Here is a 24,982-nt window from a genome sequence, read left to right on the forward strand (position 1 = left end):
CAAGATTAAACTCCTTACTGAGGGAGTCGTTTTTTAATTAAATAAAAAAATCCAGTCCTTTATATTAAATCTTTGGCTAAAACAATTAAAACCGCGATTAGTAAGCTGACACCCGTTATATATTTTGACACTAGTGTTATACAGTGGCACTATTTGGTACTTTTCTTGTAATCTAACTTCCAAATAGGTTGCCTCGAACGTTTAAATAAGTTCTCGAAAGTTACTGGCGTATATACCAAGAAGTCGCGAGTTCGAATCCTGTCAGTGGTAATAATTATTTCATAGTATTATTTGTAAATATATGGAAATCAGGCTTTAAGAAACCAATGTTTTAATGGAAATTGGAATTACATCTTTAAAAAATACTTAAAATAATTAGATCTATTATCTAAAGCGTCTATTTCTAGTCATACAAAAGTCATGTCTGTTTCCGATAATCTCTTAAATGTCTGGACTAATTTCTAAGGAATTTTAAAGATATAAAGGGTAATTTTTTAGGCGACGATAGACAATATGGAGATGGTAAATGCATTAGACATTTTTAACTTAAACTATAATTAATCTAGTTATATAATTGATCAGATATAATAAAACTAGTTATGTTTTTAACATAATGTTGCATATACATAAGACTTTAGCTGGGGAATACTGTATTATTTAGAAAACTGTTACTATTCGCATTCGTTCTGTAAATTTTTAAACTAGTCGCTTAGTTATTTTGCAATTTGCAACTATTCATTCGATTCAGATGACATTTTAAATCTTAATTCCGTAGTATTCTGCAACTAGCCTCTATAATCGGGCTTTATATTGCAACGGATCAATATAAAATAAATCCTATAAATGTAAATACGCTGATTAAGCCATACAATATCAACTCCGCAGCATTATACCGCAACTACTCCTCCAAACTGTACAATATTTCGCAACTAGCCCCGCAAACTCGACAATATTCCGCAACTAGTCACTCCAATTACACAATATTCCGCAACTACACCCCCAAACTCGACAATATTCCGCAACTACTCACCAAAACTTTACATAAATCCGCAACTATCCATCGCCATCTAATTCATAGCGTGTTGCGGGGCTGAAGGCGGCGGGAAACACCTCACATGTTCGACTCCCGCCCTCTCCTCGTCCGCGGCTAGGTGACGGGCCAGCACTCCGAAGATCTGAGAGTTCAATACTTGGAAACGACGAATCCTATCGACCATGCGTTTGAGAGGCTGTTGAAAAGGAAACATAGGAAATTAGTTAGTTTTATTTCAATGTTACAGTGGCCTTGAGGACCTGTGGAGGGATTTATATGCATGAAGTGCAGGTTCAAAACCAAAGCAGGCAATGTATTAATGTTGGTTTTTATTATGTTAAATGCCAACATAAATGCATTATCTTAAGCTTTTTTTGTACTTAGTCATCACAATTATTTTGTGAATTAAAATCATCATCATCCACAGCCTGAGTACTCCCACTGCTGGGCATAGGCCTCCCTTTTCTCGTGCATATTTCTACGGTCCTGTGCCAGCCTCATCCAGACTCGACCCGAGACCTTTACTATGTACTATGTGACATGATTTTTTCAGTGTAAGTTTTGTAGTTTTATACACGGTGATTTTTTAGTCGTCTCACAAAAGCAACCCAGTTCATGTATCCGACGTAAAATACCCCTAGGCGCGATTATTATTTTTTATCATCAACTAAGATAATAAGTACGAACAAGAGAGATCTGAAATATACTCTTAAAAATGATAAAAACGCCGCCGTCCGCGCCCCTCACCATTGTTACAAGGCTCGGACCGCGCTCGCAACAGAGCTGTGTTTCTAAAAAACTACGAATTGCATCATAATATTGAATAAAAATTGAATTTTAAATTTATTCAAATCTCATAAATACCTATTTTTTTATCATGAACGTGTTCTAGTCATGGGATACATGAACTGGGCTGCTTTTGTAAGACGACTAAAAAATCACGGCGTATATAATAATGAATACGTATTTTTTCATAAGTCCTACAAACATAAATTGGTCAAATTACAACGGACGAAACTTAGAGCAACTCTTGAATGACGTGATAAAATGAAAAATACATAATATATGTATAATATTTTTGTAAATCTATCCGACGGACTTAACACATTTCTATATCACCAATCACCTTCTTCTATATCACCAAAATGGCTGAACAATAAATACTCACAATGTCCTTGACCATTTCGTCCTTGCCGTCGACTCGCTGGACCCTGAGGATGTGGTAGCAGAAGTCCAAGGCCTCAAAACGCCTCTGTTGGCCTAACAGGGCTATGATGGTACAGCCGGCCCAATGGAGGCCTTCACCGAACAACTCCCTAGAAACAAAATAGTGTTTTTATACACAGACTTTTCTTGTTTCCTTGTTTGTCGTTCCGGTTGAATTACTGAAATTGAATTTTGAGGGGATCGTCCGACTAGTTTCACACCCAACCGGAGTCATTAATCATGAGTTGACGCATCGACGGAGTCAGGAAAAGTAAGCCGTTGCATCATTTAAGATAAAAAGAATCTAAAAACCCAGGTTTTGTAATGTTCTAAAATTATTATTTTAATCTTTGTTGTTTGTCTGATAGCGAATAATTTGAACGAACACGAGCAAATTATTTTTCGATTCGACAAAAGTCAAAGTCACTCCATTCAAATTTTATCAAAACCGGTCCTGATGTTTTTATATTTGTAAATTGCATTGTCATCGGTTTTGAAGCTACCCTGAAAACTTCAGCCTGCTAGCTTATCGAGCCTCAAAATGGAGTTGCAAAAATCCAACCGGAACGACAAACAAACAAGAAAAGTGAGTGTATAAAAACGTGGGCAAACGTAAACTCAATTAAAATTAACTATTACTTACTCGACAGTAAACTGCGTTTCCCCAACCGGTATACAGTATAGGAACTGTAACGCCGACCACAGTCTGAAACAGTTAGACAGGTTTAAATTAGGTTAGGTGGGAAACAACACTTTGCCCAACAGTGGGCTTGGTAGTGGACGTCGGTGGGATGGTTAAACGTATAATAGTTAGTTGAACTGGGTTTGCCCACATGTGGGCTTAACTATGGACACCGTTGAGTGATTGGATATGCTAGTAACCCAGTATTGTGTGTACTGGTGTCGTGGGCTAGATTCAGTAAGAAACTTTGGGGAGCCTAAAAACTATTATTTGCCCAGCGTTTGTCCAGCAGCGGGGTTAGCTCTTTCAACCCATAAGTGGTTTTATCAGACATAATTATATGTAGCCTAGCGCTTGCCCAGCACTGGGCAAAACTAAAAAACTCCCATCCATCTTAAACAGAAACACACAACTTCCCAAACCATGCCCAACGTTGGGCTTACCTGTGGAACTCGTTGGTATCATCAGTGTGGGTCGGGGGGGCGGGCCACTGCGGCGCGGAGAGGCAGCCTCTCAGACGGCGGAGTACCACAGAGAACAAGGAGAGGCCACAACAGAGGCGCTCGCGGGTCAACAGGTCACCCTCACGAGATAACTGGCCTTGCTGTTGGGGAAAAAGTTGGGAAAATATATGTTTTTTTTTCTCTAGCCCACTGTGTCCCACTGCTGGGACAAAATATATGTTAAAGTAAGATAAAAATGTTTGTTACCGTCACATGCGATTGGAGTAAAACTATTATTATTTTAAAAACGCCTCCCGCAGGAAGGAACTCATTTCCTTGTATCGCGGAGTGATTCACAAACATTCAAGCACAAAGACACCCAGACTCAGGACAAGCATTCGTGGATCACAAAAACGCTTGTCCTACGCGGGGATCGAATCAACACGTCGCGCTCAGTGGGCTTGGCGTGGTGACCTCAACCACTCCGCTATCGTGCCATTTAAATATTTAATAATCAACTTTAATTATTGAATAATTAAAATAATATTGTAAATTCAGAATGGGACGGTACACTCAAGGTCAATACAATGAATTTTCAGAAATTAAACTAATTTTACTGATTTTATCGCGGTTCTGCTCGTGACCATGGTACCTGCAAAGGTGTCGAAACGTCGGAAACTAAAATCTAAAATTAAACCGCGATAAAATCCGTATAAGTAGTTTCATTTCAATACGAAAACTGACATTTGAGGCCAATTTTCATTAATTCATCGGCCTTTGTAAATAGCAGAATAGGGATGACGACAATTTTTTTTGCAGTGTCCTTCTTGTAGTTTTTTGTATAATAATAGATACGTATTTTTTAATTTGTCCCGAAAACATAAATTGCCCAAATTACAGTGAATGAAACTTACGCGTGACGTCACTATTGTGTATAAATTTTACTCTATTGTTACGTCACAAGCTCTCCTAAACTTTAAAGCAGTTAATCTTTGTCAATTCTAGTTTTTCTGAAAAAGGAAAAAAATACGTGTCTCGTACTTTTCAGTTATCTAACTGAGGGACTAATGAGATTTTTTCTTTTTATACCCAGTCATCATCCATATTGGGGCCCTGTATCTAGGGAGCTACGTAACTACGCCACTTACCTTAGCTGTCCCATATTTATCAACATTTTGCACAATCTGTAGCGCCGCGTACTTCGCTTCCAGTCTTTTCTGCTTCGATTCCGGTTTTTCACCTTCTAATATATAAAACAAAACATTCAAATTTATATACAGTTGATTTTTAAATTATCTTAGGGCCGATTTTTCAATTATCAGTTAATTTCTATCCGAGGAAAAAATATGGCCGTTTGACACATTTTCTATACAAAAGCTGTCAAAACGTCAAACATATCCGTCAGATAAAAGTTATCTGGCGATTGAAAAATCTATACTAGTAAGTCTATACTAGCCGTTGCCCGCGACTTCGTCCGCGTGTAAGTAAGTGTTTAATTTATAGATAAATAATTACAGCAAAAAAATAATATCCTACTAATATTATAAAAGCGAAAGTTTGTATGTATGGATGTTTGTTCCTCTTTGACGCAAAAACCACTGAACGGATTTATACGAAACTTGGTACACAGATAGTTTATAACCAGAATTAACACATAGGATAGTTTTTATCCCGATTTTATGTTCCCGTGGGATCATTTCCGATTCGTATTGAGTTTAACTAGTAAAGCTTAATTTATGTTGCTTTATGTTTTTTAATTATCTTTACTTAATCAATATCTTGACTTTAACCTGTGCTTACATATAAGAGATAGTATTCATCATTGGCCTAGCCTTTTCCCAGCTATGTTGGGGTCGGCTTCCAGTCCAACCGGTTTCAGCTAAGTACCAGTGTTTTACAAGGAGCGACTGCCTATCTGACCTCCTCAACCCAGTTACCAGGGCAACACGATACCCCTTGGTTAGACTGGCTGTCAGACTTTTTCAAGCTTCTGACTACCTGTAACGACTGTCAAAGATGTAGGAATAATAGCCGGTGCCTTCCGAAACACGGAGGAACTCGCTATGACAAAGATGGTCACCCATCTACAGACCAACCGCGTCAAGCATAGCTTAACCTGTGATCGAATCACTTATGCGGTTATAGCTTAGCCACGAGCTCCTCATAAGAGATAGTATTATGAGTAATATATTTTTTTATCCTTTATGCACAACGTGTACATATATACAATGTATAGGTATGTGTATCATCTTATATATAAAAATGAATTGCTGTTCGTTAGTGTCGCTTAAACTTGAGAACGTCTGAACTGATTTGGCTAATTTAAGTCTTGAAATATTCATAACAGTCCAGGGAAGGTTCAAACGGTGAGAAAATCTGGAAAACATCGAAAAAGAAATACTTCGTGGGTGAAACCGCGGGAAACAGCTAGTATATTATATATTTTATCGGGTAAACGCAGGCGGATCCGCGGGCAACGGCTAGTAAAATATAGAATGGTGATGGTGCGTTGTGATACCACATACCTGCGGCGAAGGGTCGCGGCAGAATGTTCTGGAAGGGAGCCGCGTGAAGAAGATCAGTGACTTCTTCTTGACTGAGCGCCTAGAAACAACAAGACATTTTAATATTTGACAACTTTATAGACTTTTGAAACGACTCCCGCATTAAAGAATTTAGTCCTTGTGTATCTTAGGTTTCACAAACATACAAGTCACATGCACAAAGACACCCAGACTCAGGACAAGCATTCGTGGATCACACAAATGCTTGTCCTACGCGGGGATCGAAACCGCGACAGGACGTGTACAGTGGGTTTGGCGTGGTGACCTTAACCACTCGGCTATCCGTGCAGTCGCAATTAAATCACTCCTGAATTAAAGAATAAGATGGAAAAGGCTATAGTAAGGCCAACGAGACGAGATAAAGAATGTAAACAGATTTTCAGGGGTTCAGAACATTTTTATTCGAATAAACTATTATGAAGTTCGAATTTTAACAAAAATGAAAGAATTAACTTGTTCACAACATGGCGGAGCAAATGTTGACAACTGCCGTACTGACTGCTTTCTTGTACCACGAAACACATAACGGCAGCTGTCATCGACCAACTCACGCCATATATGCGCGTACGAGTGATAAGGACAGGGATAATAATCCCTCGCTATCGCAATGTAACTCAGTAACGGTCCGCTTGTCTCGTTGGCCTTAGTATAGGATAATAATAATTTTAAAACCACAGAAGTATCACCATCTTTCATTCATTCATCTAATCATCTCTATTTGTGAACATAGGTGATAGAATACATGAAGGGTCTTATCTCCACACTCTTTCTTCTCTTCTACTTCTCTTCTATTCTCTTACCTGCTCGATCAGCATGCAGAAGAGTATGATGTTTCCAAGTTCCCGGAAAGCATGGAAGAGTTCTGTCCTGGCGTCCGGGTACTGTACTATGTCTGTCAGCTGAGCGTGGTAATAGCCTAGGACACCTGCCAACAAAATATATTGTTAAACAACTTTCACACAACGCCATCTTGCGTCAAACTAAGCAAAGCTTGTATTATGAGTACTAGACAGCTGATAAACATACTTATATATTTCTAAATACATACTTAATATAGATAAATTACACCCAGACACAGAACAAATGATCGTGCTCATCACACAAACATTTTTGCTGGGTGAGAATTGAACCCACGACCTCCGGTATAGCAGTCAGGGTCACTAACCACTAGACCAACAGGCCAATCAGTTATACAGGGTTTACAAAGAAACACAGACACAAATTATTTTCAAATCTGAAAGTTTAAGTTTCTAGTCATATATTTCAGACTTAGATTTTAGTTTCCTTCAGATTATTTTTACACTCTTTTTAATATTTATTAGGTTTAGTCAAAAAATCTATTAATATAAGACCTTAATAATACTTACCATTACCATTCGATCCTAAATACCGTATCACACAATATAAAACCTTAATACAACTCACCATTAGACCCATAATCGTATCTCGGCAGTTTACAATGCCTGGGCATGGCGGCAGCGAGCGCGCGCGTGAACTGAGCTATGGTACCGTGTAGCAGTCCGCGCGCTACGTCGAGTAGCTCCGAGACTACGACGGCTACGCCCTGGTAGCCCAGCAGGCGGACCAGGGCGTGTAGGTGCTGGGCGCCTACGAAACCTGGGTAATATGGGAAAGAATATGTATTTATTAACGTAATATATAATAATGAATTGGATTAGAACATCTAAGTAACCACGTTTTTTTAAAAAAAAAAAAAAGGAATAGCCGTTTTTAATGTTGTGAATTGCATTGTCATCGGGTTTGAAACTACCCTGAAAATTTCAGCCTGCCAGCTTATCGGGAAGTGCCTCACAATTAAGTTGCAAAAATCCAACCGGAACGACAAACAAACAAGAAAAGTGAATCTATAAAAACGTGGGGAAATCCTTCTCATCACACAGACATTTTTTTTTTAATGACTCCCGCAGTAAGGAATTTAATCCTTGTGTCGCGGAGGGTTTTCCAAACATACAAATCACATACACAAAGACACCCACCTAGACTCAGAACAAGCATTCGTGGATCACACAAACGCTTGTCCTACGCGGGGAACGAATCAACACGTCGCGTTCAGTGGGTTTGGTGTGGTGACCTCAACCACTCGGCTATCCGTTTATCCCCTCGGAACCCGCGCCCTCTGAACAGCAGTCAGGGTCACTAACCACTACACCAACAGGCCTACTCACCACTATACTGTGCGTATTGCGCGGAGTAAGCCAGGCTGAGCTGTTTGGACCCCCACAGGAGCGCGTGGCCGTACTGCTGCGGCTTCTCCCGGGACACGCCCACACCGAACTGGATGCCGCGGCATTTGACGAACCTGGACAGATAGGGAGGGAATGTAGACCTTAAGTGCAAAGAGTTATGGTTGAGTTTTGAATGTACTTTGTTGTTTCATGATATTGCATAAAGACGGGGGTTTGTAAAAATAATTAATGTGAACCTTGATTTTATTTGATCATGGTTGAATATTGAATATTGTTATTTGATGAAACTGCAGCAAGACGGATCAATTTGATTTTAAAAATTTCAAAATAATGGTATTTAAAAAAAAATGCGTGGAGAGCGTCCGTAAACCAGTTCTTAAGAAACGCCAAATATTTTGATTTTAGACTTTTCCTTATTCCCGACAGAAAACCCTTTCATTTGATACCCATATCATGAGGGTTGATTTCAAACAGCCAGTCCACCATCTTGGGGAGGCCGCCATATTGGATTTGTAATGACTTAACTATTCATATATTTCCATCAGAACTCAGAGCGTGTGCAAAATTTCATCCTGAGCGAAGACCGCAAAGTGGGGCAAATTAAGATTCCAAGATTTTCTTACACAGTTTCAAGTGAATTTAATATCATTCATTATTGGCCTAGCCTTTTCCCAACTATGTTGGGGTCGGCTACCATTCCAACCGGTTTCAGCTAAGTACCGGTGTTTTACAAGGAGCGACTGCCTATCTGACCTCCTCAACCCAGTTACCTGGGCAACACGATACCCCTTGGTTAGACTGGTTGTCAGACTTTTTCAAGCTTCTGACTACCTGTAACGACTGTCAAAGATGTAGGAATAATAGCCGGTGCCTTCCGAAACACGGAGGAACTCGCTATGACAAAGATGGTCACCCATCTACGGACCAACCGCGTCAAACATAGCTTAACCTGTGATCGAATCACTTATGCGGTTATAGCTTAGACACGAGCGAATTTAATTTCAAGTGAATTTAATAAAAGAGTGTTGAAAAAACTCACCGATCCGTAGCAGCGTTATAGCAATAATTCGGCAAAAAATCAAAATTTAACTCCCAGAAAACGTGCAGAGTGATCCTTCCGTACGGAGCGAGGACACCGTGGTCGCTCTCTCGGAGTATAGCATCGAAATCGTCAAGAGTCAGGTAACGACTCAGGAGCTTGTGACAGAGGCGGTTGACCGAGATCAGACCTTCAAGTTCCTGAGGAAATATTTCAAGATTTACAAAGCTATCTAGTCAGACAAGTGATAAATATACTTATGTATTGAAAAAGATATGTTATAAAGATAAGTTATAAAACAAACAAATAATAAAATCACACAGACATTTGTTCTGGGTGGGAATCGAACCCACGACCTCTGCTATAAAAGTCAGGACCACTAACCACTAGCTGATTAGTAAGGCTACACTGCTAGTTTATCTATAAATTTATACTAACTAACACAGTTTTGGTAAATTCAATGACAAATGTCAAAATACACAAAATGTCTGTACTAAGATTTGTTTGAACAAGCTCATCTCAGAAATGACTGGTCCGATTTGAATAAATATTTTAGTGTTCTTGGAGAGATAAGAAGTAACATAGAGTTCGTTTTACTTGACAAAAAAGAACAATATTTTGATTTACAACGGCGCTGCGGGAGATCGCTAGTCATCATCATCCTAGCCTTATCCCAACTATGTTGAGGTCGGCTTCCAGTCTAACCGGATACAGCTAAGTACCAGTGTTTTACAAGGAGCGACTGCCTATCTGACCTCCTCAACCCAGTTACCTGGGCAACACGATACCCCTTAGTAAGACTGGTTGTCAGACTTTCTAACATTTAATCCCGGCATTGCCATGGAAACGGGAACCACCGCGCTGTGAACTGAAGTCCACGCGGACGGAGTCGCGGGCAACAGCTAGTATTATATATTTGATTGCAATACTTACAACAACACCAGTTATATCGCCGGCTTCGAACTTAGCGACCGCCGCGTCGAGAGCGCGATGCATGTCCGAATTAATACGCTGTGCCACCTGTACGGAAACAATATATTAATTAAAATCGAAAGTTTAATCCTACAGTAATTTTCGTTGGGTTAATCTATACTAATATATAAAGCTGAAGAGTTTGTTTGTTTGAACGCGCTAATCTCGGGAACTACTGGTTCAAATTGAAAAGTTATAGACCATTCATCGATGAAGGTTTTAAGCTATAGAACATCACGCTACGACTAATAGGAGCGAAGATACAATGGAAAATGTGGAAAAAACAGGTCAGATATAAATCATAACTTATATCCTCTAACCACGCGGACGCAGTCGCGGGCAACAGCTGCTATATAATTGCTGTTCGTTAGTCTCGCTAAAACTCGAGAAAGGCTGAACCGATTTGGATAATTTTAGTCTTGGATGTCTGGATAATTTTCTTAGCAGTCCAAGGAAGGTTAAAACGATTATAAAATATTGTACATCAACTATTTGGCACTATGTAATAAAACTACAGTTTCGGAAATTAAACATTTTAATGGGTAAACACTCCAGTTAGGTCCGCGATCCCGATAAATACGCGTGAATAGACTAAGGAAAAGTTATAAATCATCATCATCACCATCATCATCATTCCCCTGCCCTTATCCCAATTATTTTATTTGTGGCTGGCGCAAAATGTCATCTTCTTCCATACCTTCCTATCGGCCGTCATCTCACAAGAAACACACATTACAGCCATATCGTCTTTCACACAATCCATCCATCGTTTCTTTGGTCGTCCTCTTCCCCTATATCCATCCACATCCATGCTTAACGCCTTCCTTAACACATGATTTTCATTCCTCCGCATGACATGCCCATACCACGACAGCCGGTTACCACGTAGTTTCTCTGTAACCGGTGCCAATTTCAAACTTCCCCTTATATACTAATTTCTTACTCTATCCGCTCTCGTAACACCACACATTCCTCTTAACATTCTCATCTCTGCTGCATGCAATTGTCTTTCATTCATCCCTTTCGTCGCCCAGCACTCTGATCCATACAAGACAGCAGGTATATTAAGTGATGAATTTAAGTAAGTGTTACAAATTAATGCACGTTTCTCAACAAAATAATGAGATCTGAAAGTAAGTCTGAAAAACAAGACAGAAAACTGAAACTTTCAAATTTGAAACATTTAAAATTAACATATTCAAGCACTGCATGTGTGTGTATGTGTTACCTCTAAACACCAAAACAGCTTGAACAATTACGATGAAACTTGACAATCTTTTCATTCTTTAAAAGTGGGTGTTTTATTACACTTTACTTGTATTTTAAAATTGTCTGGACTTTGAAAGAGACTGTGACTCCTGAGTTTGTTTCGACATTTCTTCTCAGGGTAGTCAGCTAGGAAATGTCGACTCAAACGTTCTCAAAATAGATAAATAAAAGTGATGATTTAATATCCTATTTGCAGAATAAATGATTTCATTTCATTTCATTGCCTTATTAAATGATACAACGGTTTACTCACGCGTATATATCGGGATCGTCCGACTAGTTCCGGACCCAACCGGAGTCCTTAATCATGAGCTGACGCGGCGGGATCGCGAGTCGAAAAATTCATTGCCTGTCTCAAATGATGTTTGCGATCATGTGTCGTGTGGCAGTGTTAGTACCACCTGCCCCTGGTACTCACCAGCGCGCACAGGTCCACATGCCTGCCCAGCAGCGCGACGTGCCTCTGCCTCAGCAGGGACGCGTAGCGCCCCGCGCCTGCGCCGGTACTCGCGCCTCTGGCCGCGCATTCGGCTCGATAACGCTTGTCTAGTAACATGCTGGGGAACATCATTTAAGGTGAAATAGTTGCTATTTGGTCACATTAAAGTCGCTTAACGTTGTGCACCTAGACACGGAACAACTTTTTTATATATATAAATGCGGACAACATCACATACATTGTTCTGAACCCAAAGTAAGTTGCGAAAGCACTTGTGTTATGGAATTCAGATACAACGAAGGTACAACAAACACCCAGACCCGAGACAATGTAGAAATGTGATTTTTTACATTGACCCGACCGGGGATCGAACCCGGGACCTCAGAGCTAGCGACACCTTGAGAGTCTTGAGACTGTGCGTACGCCACTCGACCACGGAGGTCGTCAACAAATGATCGTCCTCATAACACAAACGTTTGTCCTGGGTGGGAATCGAACCCACAACCTCCGGTATACGGTAATGATCTACTACTCATAATCCAAGGTTTGCTTAGTTTGAGACTAGATGGCGTTGCTAATATCATAAAAACTTAAAATCATCTCACCTGGCAGCCAACTGCTTATAATGCGCATAGACTTGTTCAGACAGCTTATAGACGAACTGATCGAAGCATAGATTGACTTCCGCTTCCACCTCATCATAGAGGAACTGTTTCCGGAAGACCGTGAGCGCGTATTGGGCGGAGTCGTTGTATAGATCTAGGGGGTAGAGGACGTATCTGTGGGGGAGAGAGAAAGAATTATATAGATGTCTCGGTTTTGTTTGTCAGACGGAAGGACGGATAGACAGATAGGTGAATGGACAGTCGGATAGGCGGTAGTCGAAAGGATGGAGAATAAATCTAACAGTTTGACAGTCGGTTGGGTGGCAAGGGAGGAAGGTCGGATGGGCGGAAGGGCAGATAGGCGGATCGGCGGATGGACGGACAGAAAATCGATAGGACGAACAGATGGAAAGTCGGATGGGCCAATGATCAAATGGACAGACCAAAGGATGGACGCACAGTCGATTGGGGTGGATGGGCGGATGGACGGATGGACGGATGGATAGACAGACAGTCTTGATTGTTATTCAGATTGGACGAACAGTTGGAGTATCCGATAGGAAAATAATCGGATGGATGGACAGATAGACACATAGAAATATAGACATAGTCAGATGGGCAGATTGGAAAGATGGACAGAATGAAAGACAGTTGGACGAAGGGTCGAACAGATTAAGGGTGACGAAAGCTCCAATCCCCACTCACTCCATCATAGCCGGCTCCTTGGTCCTCAGGATGTGATCAGTCAGGATCCAGGGCATGGACATCTCGATGGGGAACTGGATCCTCTTCTCCATGGTCACCAGGTCGTTGCACTCCTCGTTGTGTTGATGGCGTACCATGCATTTCTGTGAGAGGGAAGGAGAAAGAGTGTAGTGTTGTCTTTGTCATACAAGGTTCTGTGGTATTAAAGTAAACATAACATAAAGAAAAATAACATTTTTTTCTATCAAGTCCCACTGTTGGACAAAAGCCCAGCGGACACCTGTTGTAGAAAGAAGGCTGTGCCCAGCTGTAGGTTGCATAAAGGCTAGTTCATTATATTGTACAAATGATTGTCCTAATCGGGGATCGAACCCACAAAACTGTATTTGGTAGCGGACTTAGCATTTAATTGAAATTTAATTACCACATACTTAAGTAATTATTAGCACATAACCAGAAATCGCGAAAGATAGAGAGGTCTGGATGAGGCCTTTTGCCTAGGGGATCTCAAAAAGGCTATATAATAATTAAAAAATTTAATTAAGGACACATTTTTAAAATTTTAATCAATATCGGTCAGCCGTTTTTGTAGTTGTAAATTGCATTGTCATCGGATTTGAAGCTACACTGAAACCTTCAGCCTGCTAGCTTATCGAGCCTCAAAATTGAGTTACAAAAATCCAACCGGAACGACAAACAAACAAGAAAAGTGAGTGTATAAAACGTGGGCAAAATAAATACTCACATTAACTTTCCTTCCCATCGTCATCTCGAGATAGAACTCTCTGTACCACAGCTGGGATAGATCGCAGCACTTCTGCAGGGAGTCTGTGGGCAAAATTATAATGTGACATAGTTTGACTCAAAGTCAGGAAAATTTGAATCAAACCGACTCTTGGTTTGACTCAAAACAAGTGTACAAAATTTGGTTTGTTTTTATTTTATCCACTTCCGAGAGAATTTTATCAAAAATTTTAAGTTTGAAAATACCTCCCAAACTTTCAACCAATTTGATCAAACCATCAAACCGTTTTATTAAATCATCAAACCATCAGTTTCATAGAGCCATCAAACTATTCCATCATACCACTTTGATCAAACCTTTAACTCTTTCAAGCAAACCTTCAACCAATATGATCAAACCTTCGACCCTTTCACGCAAACCTTCAAACCATTTTTACCAAACCATCAATCCATCAAACTACCCCATCGACCAGTTTGATCAAACCATCAAACCGTGTTGTCAAAACCATCAAACATTTTGATTAAGCCATCAAACAGTTTGATCAGACGATCAAACAATATTTCTGACTCACCAGACAAGTTCAGCAGGTAACTCCAATAGAAGCTCTGCCTGTGGAACATCTCTATCTGAGTCAGGGTGCCCGCGTCCAGGTCCCTGCGAAGAGTCCTATCCAGACTTGTCCGAGAACCATTCCGTCAGAACATCAAACAGTTTGTTCAAACCTTCAAACCATTTCATCAGACCTTCAAACTATCAAAACATTCCTTGAAACAGTTTGATCAATCCATCACTCGATTTTATCCAGCCATCAAACCGTTTGATCAAACCGTTTTACCTATACTATATTTCTGACTCACCAGACAAGTTCAGCAGGTAACTCCAATAGAAGCTCTGCCTGTGGAACATCTCTATCAGAGTCAGGGTGCCCGCGTCCAGGTCCCTGCGAAGAGTCCTATCCAGACTTGTCCGAGAACCATTCCCTCAGACCATCAAACAGTTTGTTAAAACCTTCAAACCATCATCCCTTTCAATCAAACCTTCAAACTATCAAAACATTCCTTGAAACAGTTTGATCAATCCATCACTCGATTTCATCCAGCCATCAAACTGTTCCACCAAACCAGTTTGATCAAACCGTTTTACCTAAACTATATTCCGACTCACCGGACAAGTTGAGCAGGTAGCTCCAATAGAAGCTCTGCCTGTGGAACATCTCTATCTGCGTGAGGGTGCCCGCGTCCAGGTCCTTGCGGAGAGTCCGTCTTCCACCAGACTTGTCCGAGATCAGGGCTTCCAGCTGAGTGCGAACCATGTACAGCTGGGTCGATGATGGGCCTGGGGAAAAAAATATAAGATCTATGTATATTTTTCATTTTGTATTGATTTAGTTTTAAAAATGTAAATATTAGTTTAGTTTAATTTATTGTAAAATATTGAAATGAAACTACTCCTATCAATTTTATCGCTGTTTAATTTTAGATTTTAGTTCCCGACGTTTCGACACCTTTGCAGGTATCATGGTCACGGGCATTTTTAAGTTGATGTCATCATCATTGGCCTAGCCTTTTCCCAACTATGTTGTGGTCGGCTTCCAGTCTAACCGGATTCAGCTAAGTACTAAAGCACTGTGACCTCCTCAACCCAGTTACCTGGGCAACACGATACCCCTTGGTTAGACTGGTTGTCAGACTTTCAAGCCGGGACCCACAATTTAACGTGCCTTCCGAAACACGGAGGAACTCGTTATGACAAAGACGGTCACCCATCTACGACTGCCACGAGCTCCTCTGAGATTCCGATCTCACTAATTAGAGCCGTCGGTCGTCCGGGAGCAAGATGGGTCGATGACATAATAAAGGTCTCGGGTCGAGTCTCGATGAGGCTGGCAGAGGACCGTAGAAATAGGCACGAGATAGGGGAGGCCTATGCCCAGCAGTGGGAGGACAAAGGCTGTGGATGATGATGATGAAAGAGTTATTAGATGAGCTTATTAAATGATGAATCATTCTCACGATAGTTACTATCATAAGAGCTAGCTATATACTGACCCACATTCCTCCTAGGCACTTTGATGGTGAAGCTAGCCTCTCCGTCCTTCTTCCCTCGCAGCGCGGGGTCCTGCTGGGGCTCGCAGCCTCGCGCCCAGTCGCCGCACGTTTCGCGAACTGATACTATGATACTGGGGAAATGTTATAACAATCATATAATATTAATATAATATTGGACAACATTCACACTACGCCATCTAGTCTCAAACTAAGCAGAGCTTGTGTTATGAGAGCTAGACAACTGATAAACATACTTATATATTTCTAAATACATACATAATAAATAATAAAATAAATAAATAAAATTATCCCACTGGCGGGCAACGACAAACTCTATAATTCCTGATGCTGAGCTTTTGTCAAATCTAGACTGATTATAATTATTTTTTTAAACCTCACCTATGGTATCCCACGGCTGGGCAAGGGCTATATCATATTGCCTTATACTAGCATTTTGTCGAGCCTCGCACTGAATGGTAATATTTTTATAGCCTGCCTATAATCGTGTCCCACGGCTGGGCAAAGGCCTAACCTACCTTGACATGTCTATCAGATTGGAATTAGTTTTAAAAGAAACAAAATGTACCTCAGGCAGAAAGACACTAACTTTGGCTCAATATACAGATGACTGGATATAAAAAGAAAAAATCTCATTAGTCCCTCAGTTAGGTTAGGTTTGAAAAGTATGAGACACGTATTTATTCCTTTTTCAGAAAAACTAGAATTGACAAAGATTAACTGCTTTCAAGTTTAGGAGAGGGGGCTTGTGACGTAACGATAGAGTAAAATTTATACTCAATTGTGACGTCACGCGTAAGTTTCATTCACTGTAATTTTGTCAATTTATGTTTGCGGGACAAATTAAAAAATACGTATCCATTATTAAACAAAATATCACAAGACGGACACTGCAAAAAAAAATTGTCATCATCCCTATTCTCGGCATAACAAAACACACTTCTTTCTAAAAAAACATTCATTTCATCAATTAACAAAATCAAAATCAAAAGTTTTTATTTCAAGTAGGTCGTTTTCCAGGCACTTTCAAAACGTTAAGGTGATGGCTCTAGTTGCGCGGTACCAAAGTGTCACTATTATGGATGAGAACCGGCAAGAAACTCCATAAATTAATTAACCCTCAACACACAACACTCAAATTTAAATACCTTCTAATCAAGTCCTTCTTATTCTTAATAGCTTTCCTCAGTGGTTCCCTCAGAACGAGCTGTACGAAGTCCTGTAGCTCTGCGAAGACTCCTCTCCTGGCCGCATCGGCGAAGACCGTCTCCATGCGAGCCATGAGGACCTGGAGACCCTTGATCATGGCTATGACTTCAATCATGGCGAATTTCTCTTCGGACGTGTAGTTGTAACGGGTTGCCTGTGAATGGAGATGTTATTAGGGATCCGTGTTACAGATAACTTCGTTTAGTGTTGTATTTTATTATTAGCGATCCGTATATTTTTCATGACATACAGCTTGGTGACGGACGGACGTACAGACAACATAGCTTCAGTAATAGAATTCAAGTTTTAACTTCAAATAACTCCTTTTGCTTTGTGTTGAGCAGAAGGGAGTATCATACTTCTTCTTCTAAAACCTGGGTGAGTTTGTTCCTTCCATTGCCCTTCGTGTGCCAGGGCCAAACACACAGATAACTTACAGGTATAACAAGAGAAATCCAAGGGAAGTCGAACCTGTGACTTTTAATTTATTTATGTATTTAGTCACCAAGCTGTATGTCATGAAAATTCAATGCGCTATTGGATATACCAGTAAAGAAACAGAGCTTTACAGACTGATTATAATTTATTTGTGCATGTTACAACACTTTATTACTCACGAAATGTGATTAAAAGTCGTAACATCTTAGCTCATGCCAGCCCTATTTTAGTTTGGGGTGTCATAAAAAAGAAAAGCAAAAAAAAAAAGATTCTCAGACCTCCGTACACAGAATTTCACGAGAATCGATCGAGCCGTTTCGGAGGAATTTAATTACGTAGACCGTCACACGAGAATTTTATTTATTAGATTAACTTTACCCACCTAGCTATATAGGCTATAGTAGACTCACCCTCTCATACTCCTCAGCGTCTGGTGGGCAGCGAGGGTTGCTGGCATGGTCAGTAGGGTGCAGCAGCTTCCAGGAACACAACTCCGTCAGGACTGAACACCATGACGACAGGAGCTGGAGTCCTCGGAGACAGAGCTCAGTCACGGCTTTGTTCTCGGCGTCAGAACCGGCTTCTTTGAAAGTCGTTGTTACCTTTGAAAGAATTAAGTTTAAAATGGCTAGATTTAAAAAATCTAGACTAGGCACTAGTGGGTATAATAACCCAGTGGGTTAAATTAAACTTAATAATAATAATATTCACACAACGCCATCGAGCCTCAAACTAAGCAAAGCTTGTTATGAGTACTAGACAACTGATAAACTTACTTATATATTTCTAAATACATACATAATAATATAGATAAATTACACCCAGACACAGAACAAATGATCGTGCTCATAACACCATCTTTCATCATTTGTCCTGGGCGGGAATCGAACCCACCCAAATCGACCTCCGGTAACAAGAGTTTTTCCCACATTTTTATAAACTCACTTTCTTGTTTCTTTGCAACTCAATTTTGAGACACTTCCCGATAAGCCAGCGGGCTGAAATCTTCAGGGTAGCTTCAAACCCGATGACAATTCAATTTACAATTACATAAACGGCTGGACCGGTTTTGACAAAAAAATTGAATCAAGTGACGTCGTCATCCCTATTGCCTTACCTCATTGCTATACCGAGCTAGTTCCGAGATATAATTCTGGTGTTCCTCCCTGATCTGAGGCAGGTGGACCATCAGGTCTGCCTGAGGAGACAGCGGGGTGGGGCTCGAGGATAGAGGCCACCTGGAGACAAACATGGGAAAGTTTTATAAACGACTCCCGCACTATAAACTGATGCAACGGTTTACTCACGCGTATTTATCGGGATTGCTCAACTAGTTTCGGGTTTTGTCGCGTCAGCTCATGAGTAAGGACTCCGGTTGAGTCCGAAACTAGTCGGACGATCCCGATACAAACGCGTGAGTAAACCGTTGCATCATTTAATAATGAATCAGTCTCACGATAGTTACTATCAAAACTCTCTCACACCCAGACTCAGAACAAGCAGTCGTGGATCACACAAATGCTTGTCCAATGTGGGGATCGAACCCGCGACAGGACGCTCAGAGTGGTTTTAGCGCGGTGCCACCACTCGGCTGTCAGGGCAGTAATCTATACTAATATATAAAGCTGAAGAGTTTGTTTGTTTGAACGCGCTAATCTTAGGAACTCCTGGTTCAAATTGAAAAAATATTTTTGGTTTGAATAGACCATTGATCGAGGAAGGTTTTAGGCTATATACCATCACGCTGCGACTAATAGGAGCGAAGATACAATGGAAAATGTGGAAAAAACAGGGCAGATATAAATCATAACTTATATCTTCTAACCACGCGGACGAAGTCGCGGGTAACAGCTAGTATTATACATATGTACTCACTTGCTAGGATCGTAATGTTTTGATCGCTTAATATAATTAAATGGCGCTATCTGCATATCACCAAACAGAGGCACAACTTCTAAATTCTGTAAAAAAAATACAAATACAAACGTATTAATTAAATGAGTTAAAGATAAGGTAAAGGAATTTTGAAGTAAATAAATTTATTACTTCAAACTTGTATAAAAGATTTTTTTTCAACAATTGTATCAAATTTACAAATTGCTGAAACAACTAGGTCAATTAACGGCTACGAACAATTATGAAATGCAGTCATTTATAATCATGTACTAGATGTAGCCCGCGGGAACATAAAATAAGGATAAAAACTATCCACTGGTTATAAACTATATGTGTACCAAGTTTCATCAAAATGCGTTCAGTTATTTTTGCGTGAAAGAGGAACAAACATCCATACATACAAAATTTAGCGTTTATAATATTAGTGAGGAGATTTGTGTCAAAATACACACTTACATTGAAATTCTTACTTAAAAGACATTTTTTTTTAATTTTTAGTACTTTTTCTAATAGAATAGTATAAAAGATTTCTTACCTTGAATATCCTGTCAATGCGATCCAAACGTATCTTTTTCTTCTGATCGAGACGATTGATGTTGCAAACTTCGGAATCCATTAGAAACAGACCGAATCCCATCACCTAGAAAAAAGTGATTATCATTATTTGTTCAGAAATTTAGATACTTCGTGCCAAGTGATCAACTGACTGTTGGTCTAGTGGTAAGAGACCTTGAATGTTATATCAGAGGTCGTGAGTTCGATTCCCACAAAGAACAAATGTTTGTGTTATGAGCATGATCATTTATTCTCTGCCTGGATGTCAAATTTCGTATATATAACTTCACTTATCAGCATAGTTTGGGCGATTTCGGATTCCAATATTTAGAATCTTTGCTGTCTTAAAATAACCTAGGAAAGATCACATTGATACTTTGCCCGCGTTGGGGTCGAATTTGGATCTCCTCCATAGAAAACAATGCATAGAACCGTAAAGACACCACACAATAGAAATATAACCATTATTTAAATGCTACCTCACTGGTATTCATGGCCTACGTTCAGCAGTGGACGGCAATAGGCTGAGATGATGATGATGAAGATGATGATGATGATGATGACAATGATGATGATGATGATGATGATGGTATTATTTCTTACATTCAAATACCCTATAGCTATCGCTGTTTGCTTGTTATATAGTATACAATACTTACTTTGACAAGCATATGTTTCTCAGACGGAGTCAGATACATTTTCGTTTCGAACATATGCACGCATATGTTTACGACGTCGGCTAACAGATCCTCGTAGCCTAGGAAAGGAGAAGAACAATTAAAAATAAAGAAAAAATAAAATTAATAGTAAAAAAATCTAGATTCCCACGTTTCTAAATGTCACTCCATTGAAATTTTAACAAAATTGGTTCAGACATTTTTCCCATGTTTCTATACACTCACTTTTTTATTTGTTTGTTGTTCCGGTTGGATTTTTGTGACTCAATTTTGAGGCACTTCCCGATAAGCTAGCGTGCTGAAATTTTCAGGTTAGCTTCAAACCCGATGACAATGTAATTTACAACTATAAAAACTTTCAAAATTTTACATTCAAAAACTGTCACTACCCGTTCCAACGAGGGAGTGGGTGTCCATGAAGATTGCCCCGCCTTTACAAAAATAAAAAAAAATTGATTCCTATACATACCATTAATCTTTTCCAGGGCATCTTTAACAGTGTCTCTTATTTTGTTCTGAGTGGCGAGGAACATGGACAGGTTCTGCGACTCCTGAAGGCTCTGGCTGTCAGACATCACCTTGAGGAACTGCGCGGCCCTGGGGGTCAAAGATCAAAGGTCAGATGATAGTAAGGTTGAAATAAGGTCAGTATGCCTATATGAACATGTGTCATATAAGATTACATCAATTAGTAGATATTTAGGTCTATCTTAACCTGTTCGAAATTTAATTTATAACATTTTCTGTATGTTAAAAACAACAGGAAAGGAATATATTAAATGCATAAATATTTTTTCAGCTGATACCGGTGAAATATAATGGTAGTTTTTGGTACTGGGCTGTATTTAGTACTTATACACCGTGATTTTTTAGTCGTCTTACAAAAGCAGCCCAGTTCATGTATCCAATGACTAGAACACGTTCACGATAAAAAAAATAGGTATTTATGAGATTTCAATACATTTAAAATGAAATTTTTATTCAAAATTATGATGCAATTCGTAGTTTCTTAGAAGGGCGCGGGCGGCGGGTTTTTATCATTTTTAAGAGTAGATTTTAGGATTTCTCTTGTTTAATTTTCCTTGAACTTATTGTCTTAGTTGATGATAAAAAAATAATAATCGCGCCTAGGGGTATTTTACGTCGGATAAATGAACTGGGCTCCTTTTGAAAAACGACTAAAAAAACACCGTGTATATGTATGTATGTTCCGTGCTAGGTTTTTCGACAAAGGTGTACTTTATGTAGTGTGTGTGTTAGTGTGTATATCCGAGTCTTTGACAATCCAAGTGACTTATTTTTTACATATTGTAACCTACCACCCTTACGAAGCACAGTGCTATTTCATTTCCCAGGATAGGAAACCGTAAAACAATTTGATCGAGAGACCTTTAACAAACAGTGGGACACTGTAGGCATAAAAAAAAACTAAAAAACCCCCATCCACCTACCGTCTATAAGTCGAATAATCATTCTTGACGGAGCTCTTCATGTTCTTCAGCTCGTCAAGAACAGCGAACATGTTGACAAACTTGCCGAGGGTCAGCAGGTATGCCTCGGACACGAAGTCGCGCCGCTTCTCAGCGTGGCAGAGGCGACGGACCTCGCCGCAGAAGCGTTCGATAGCTTTACGCTGGGAGAGAAGGAAATGTGTCAAAAATATTGCACGGATAGAGTCGTTGTGATCATCAGGCAAAAGTGACTGTAAGCAATGTGGAGCAAGTTCAATCCCCGTGTAGGACAAGTATTCGTGTGATTCGCGAATGCTTGTTCTGAGTTTGGGTGTCTTTGTGCATGTGACTTGAATGTTTGCGAAAACCCCGCGATATAAGGATTTCGTCGTCAAGGGAGTCAAGCTAAAGACAATAAACTCAAGCTACTCCGTTCCAAAAAAAAATTGGTGAAAGTTAAGTATTCATTTCGGTGGCATCTCCTAAACTAACAAAAACACACAAAGTGAAATGACATCCATTTATTCATCGGCCATTGTAAATAGCGGAATTGGAGCTTTGGTGCAATATCTTCCTTCATCCCTACTAATATTATAAATGCGAAAGTAACTCTGTCTGTTACGCTTTCACGTCTAAACCACTGAACTGATTTTAATGAAATTTGGTACAGATATAGAGTTGACCTTGAGGAAGAACATAGGATAGTTTGGAAACGCGATATAACCGACAACGACGCGGGCGAAGCCGCGGGCGAAAAGCTAGTCAAGAAATAAATGAATTATTAGAAAAGGCACTCACCTGAAAATACATAAACTGCAGCAGCTTATCGACTTCAGGAGCCAGTACTTGTACAGTCCTCTCGTATATGTGGACCCTGTCCGGCTGCTCGTTGGACCGCGGCTGGGGGATGGCGCGGCTGCAGCAACGCCACGTGTACAGCATGACGGCGTGAGCGTTGCCTTCTTCTAGAAGTTCGTTCTGAAGACAATATGAGTTAAGTATTAGATAGAATATTCTTTATCGCACACCACGTACTTACAGGATTGGATACATATAAGTATGCAGTTCTGCCAGAGTCGCGCAAAGCTGGCGCGAGCTATCCCGTGACTCTGGCTAAAGCAATAGAAGGGGCTCGGGGTGGTTTTTGGAATGTTTTAATATTTATTCGATCCCTGCAAAGGACAAGCATTTTTGTTATCAACATGCCAGTCCTGAGTCTGGGTGTCTTTGGGCATGTGACTTGAATTAAAAACCCACACGATACAAGGATTAAATTGCCTCATGCGGGAGTTGTGATTTCATTATTTTATTATATTCACATACCAGGTTGGCATGCACAGTTGCCTCCTCAATGTACTTGGCGATACCGGTGACGAATCCATTGCGGTCCTCAAAGTTTGTGTCGAAGTTAGCCTGGTATAATATGGAACATGGTGCTGCTTCTATACACGGCTGTTCATCTGAAAAGTATTTTAAATTTCTTCATTATTATACTCATCATTGTAGACTTCTGTCTACTATGTCGGTGTCAGCTTTCGGAGTTAACCGGATTCAGCTAAGTACCAGTATTTTACAAGGAGCAACTGGCTATTTGACCTCCTCATCCCAGTTTGGTTTAAACTCCTGGGCAACACAATACCTCTTAGTTAGACTGGTTGTCATACTTTCTAGCTTCTGACTAATCATAATCACTGTCAAAGATGTGTAGATAACAGCTGCGGCCAGAATTTAATCCACCTTCTGGTTTGTCCAAAGGTTTGTCTGAAGTACCAATGTGACTTTACTAAAGTTACATGTATTTTCTAAGATGATGTTATAAAAGCAGAGAATTTAAGCATTGAAAGCATAGCTGAAACTAAAAAAATTTGGATTTTCTCCAAATAGCATGTTTCATGATAAATAATCAACCTTTTCCTGAATAGAATGTATGCCTTGGCAGTGGGAAAACAAGCCAATACTGTTATTTATATCTCAAGTTATTATTTCTTCTAATTTCCTCATGTTATCTTAACATATATAGGATCATATAACTTTATAAATGTATAAATTCTGTGTGATCTGCCTTGTGTAGCTTATAACGGAGTATGGACCTCTTATTTAATTAATCTAAGGTATTTTTTTATATAGATTTCCCATCAGCAACTACGTTCAAAACTTTAATAAGAAAATTAACACAAGTATTCATCAACTTCATTACATTGTGAAATCAACTTTACAGGGTATTTACATGATAATCTTGTTGTTACATTGACTAATAGGATGTATTCTTCCGAAATATATATAGGAAGTAATATTTAAGTATATATAATCATCCCATCCTTATTACGAATAATGATAGCAGACCCCACCTAGTTTCAGTGACTACTGAAATAAATAGTAGTTTTTATCAAAAATATGAATTTACCTGGCAAAGTGAGCTCGTCTAATACATCCACATTGCTCAAGGCATCGGATAAAGATACTTTTTCACTCACAGACATGGTTAATCAATGAAAATAAGACAAAATACGAAACTAATTAATCACACAGGATATCGACTATTACGGCTTAAAACTACATAAATGTTCACTGTAACTGACGCGATAGTGTTAATAGTTAGTTTTAAATCCTTTTCTAAGCACAGGAAGGGATATTTTTACGATAAATAACGAAAAATTCCAATATTATTGCCTCAACGCAAATGGCGTTTGACAACTAAACATAGTATAAGGATGTAGGAACCCACAGAGTATATATTTTTCAACATAATCGGTTAACCGGTTTTTGCAACATTTTAAGATG

General features: G+C 39.7%; 1 protein-coding gene across 1 annotated transcript; it reads right to left on the bottom strand.

The window, feature by feature from the left end:
• Nucleotides 1-16: 16 nt before the first annotated feature.
• LOC113509040 (cytoplasmic FMR1-interacting protein) lies at nucleotides 17-24,912 on the bottom strand. Its single transcript, XM_026892298.1, has 28 exons — nucleotides 24,606-24,912; nucleotides 23,525-23,661; nucleotides 23,000-23,179; nucleotides 22,202-22,383; nucleotides 21,220-21,347; nucleotides 20,733-20,830; nucleotides 20,054-20,158; nucleotides 19,498-19,583; nucleotides 18,740-18,860; nucleotides 18,033-18,224; nucleotides 17,124-17,338; nucleotides 15,958-16,088; nucleotides 15,074-15,244; nucleotides 13,910-13,992; nucleotides 13,165-13,307; nucleotides 12,460-12,633; nucleotides 11,834-11,972; nucleotides 10,108-10,194; nucleotides 9,175-9,374; nucleotides 8,115-8,248; nucleotides 7,354-7,545; nucleotides 6,729-6,853; nucleotides 5,890-5,968; nucleotides 4,513-4,607; nucleotides 3,365-3,525; nucleotides 2,883-2,945; nucleotides 2,202-2,349; nucleotides 17-1,229 (listed from the first exon to the last, which is right to left on the bottom strand). Exons 1-28 carry the CDS (start codon nucleotides 24,679-24,681, stop codon nucleotides 1,068-1,070), a joined length of 3,807 nt encoding a protein of 1,268 aa, XP_026748099.1. The 5' UTR covers nucleotides 24,682-24,912; the 3' UTR covers nucleotides 17-1,067.
• Nucleotides 24,913-24,982: the final 70 nt, after the last annotated feature.

Source organism: Trichoplusia ni, chromosome 3 (genome assembly GCF_003590095.1).
Source record: "Trichoplusia ni isolate ovarian cell line Hi5 chromosome 3, tn1, whole genome shotgun sequence".
Lineage (NCBI taxonomy): Eukaryota > Metazoa > Arthropoda > Insecta > Lepidoptera > Noctuidae > Trichoplusia > Trichoplusia ni.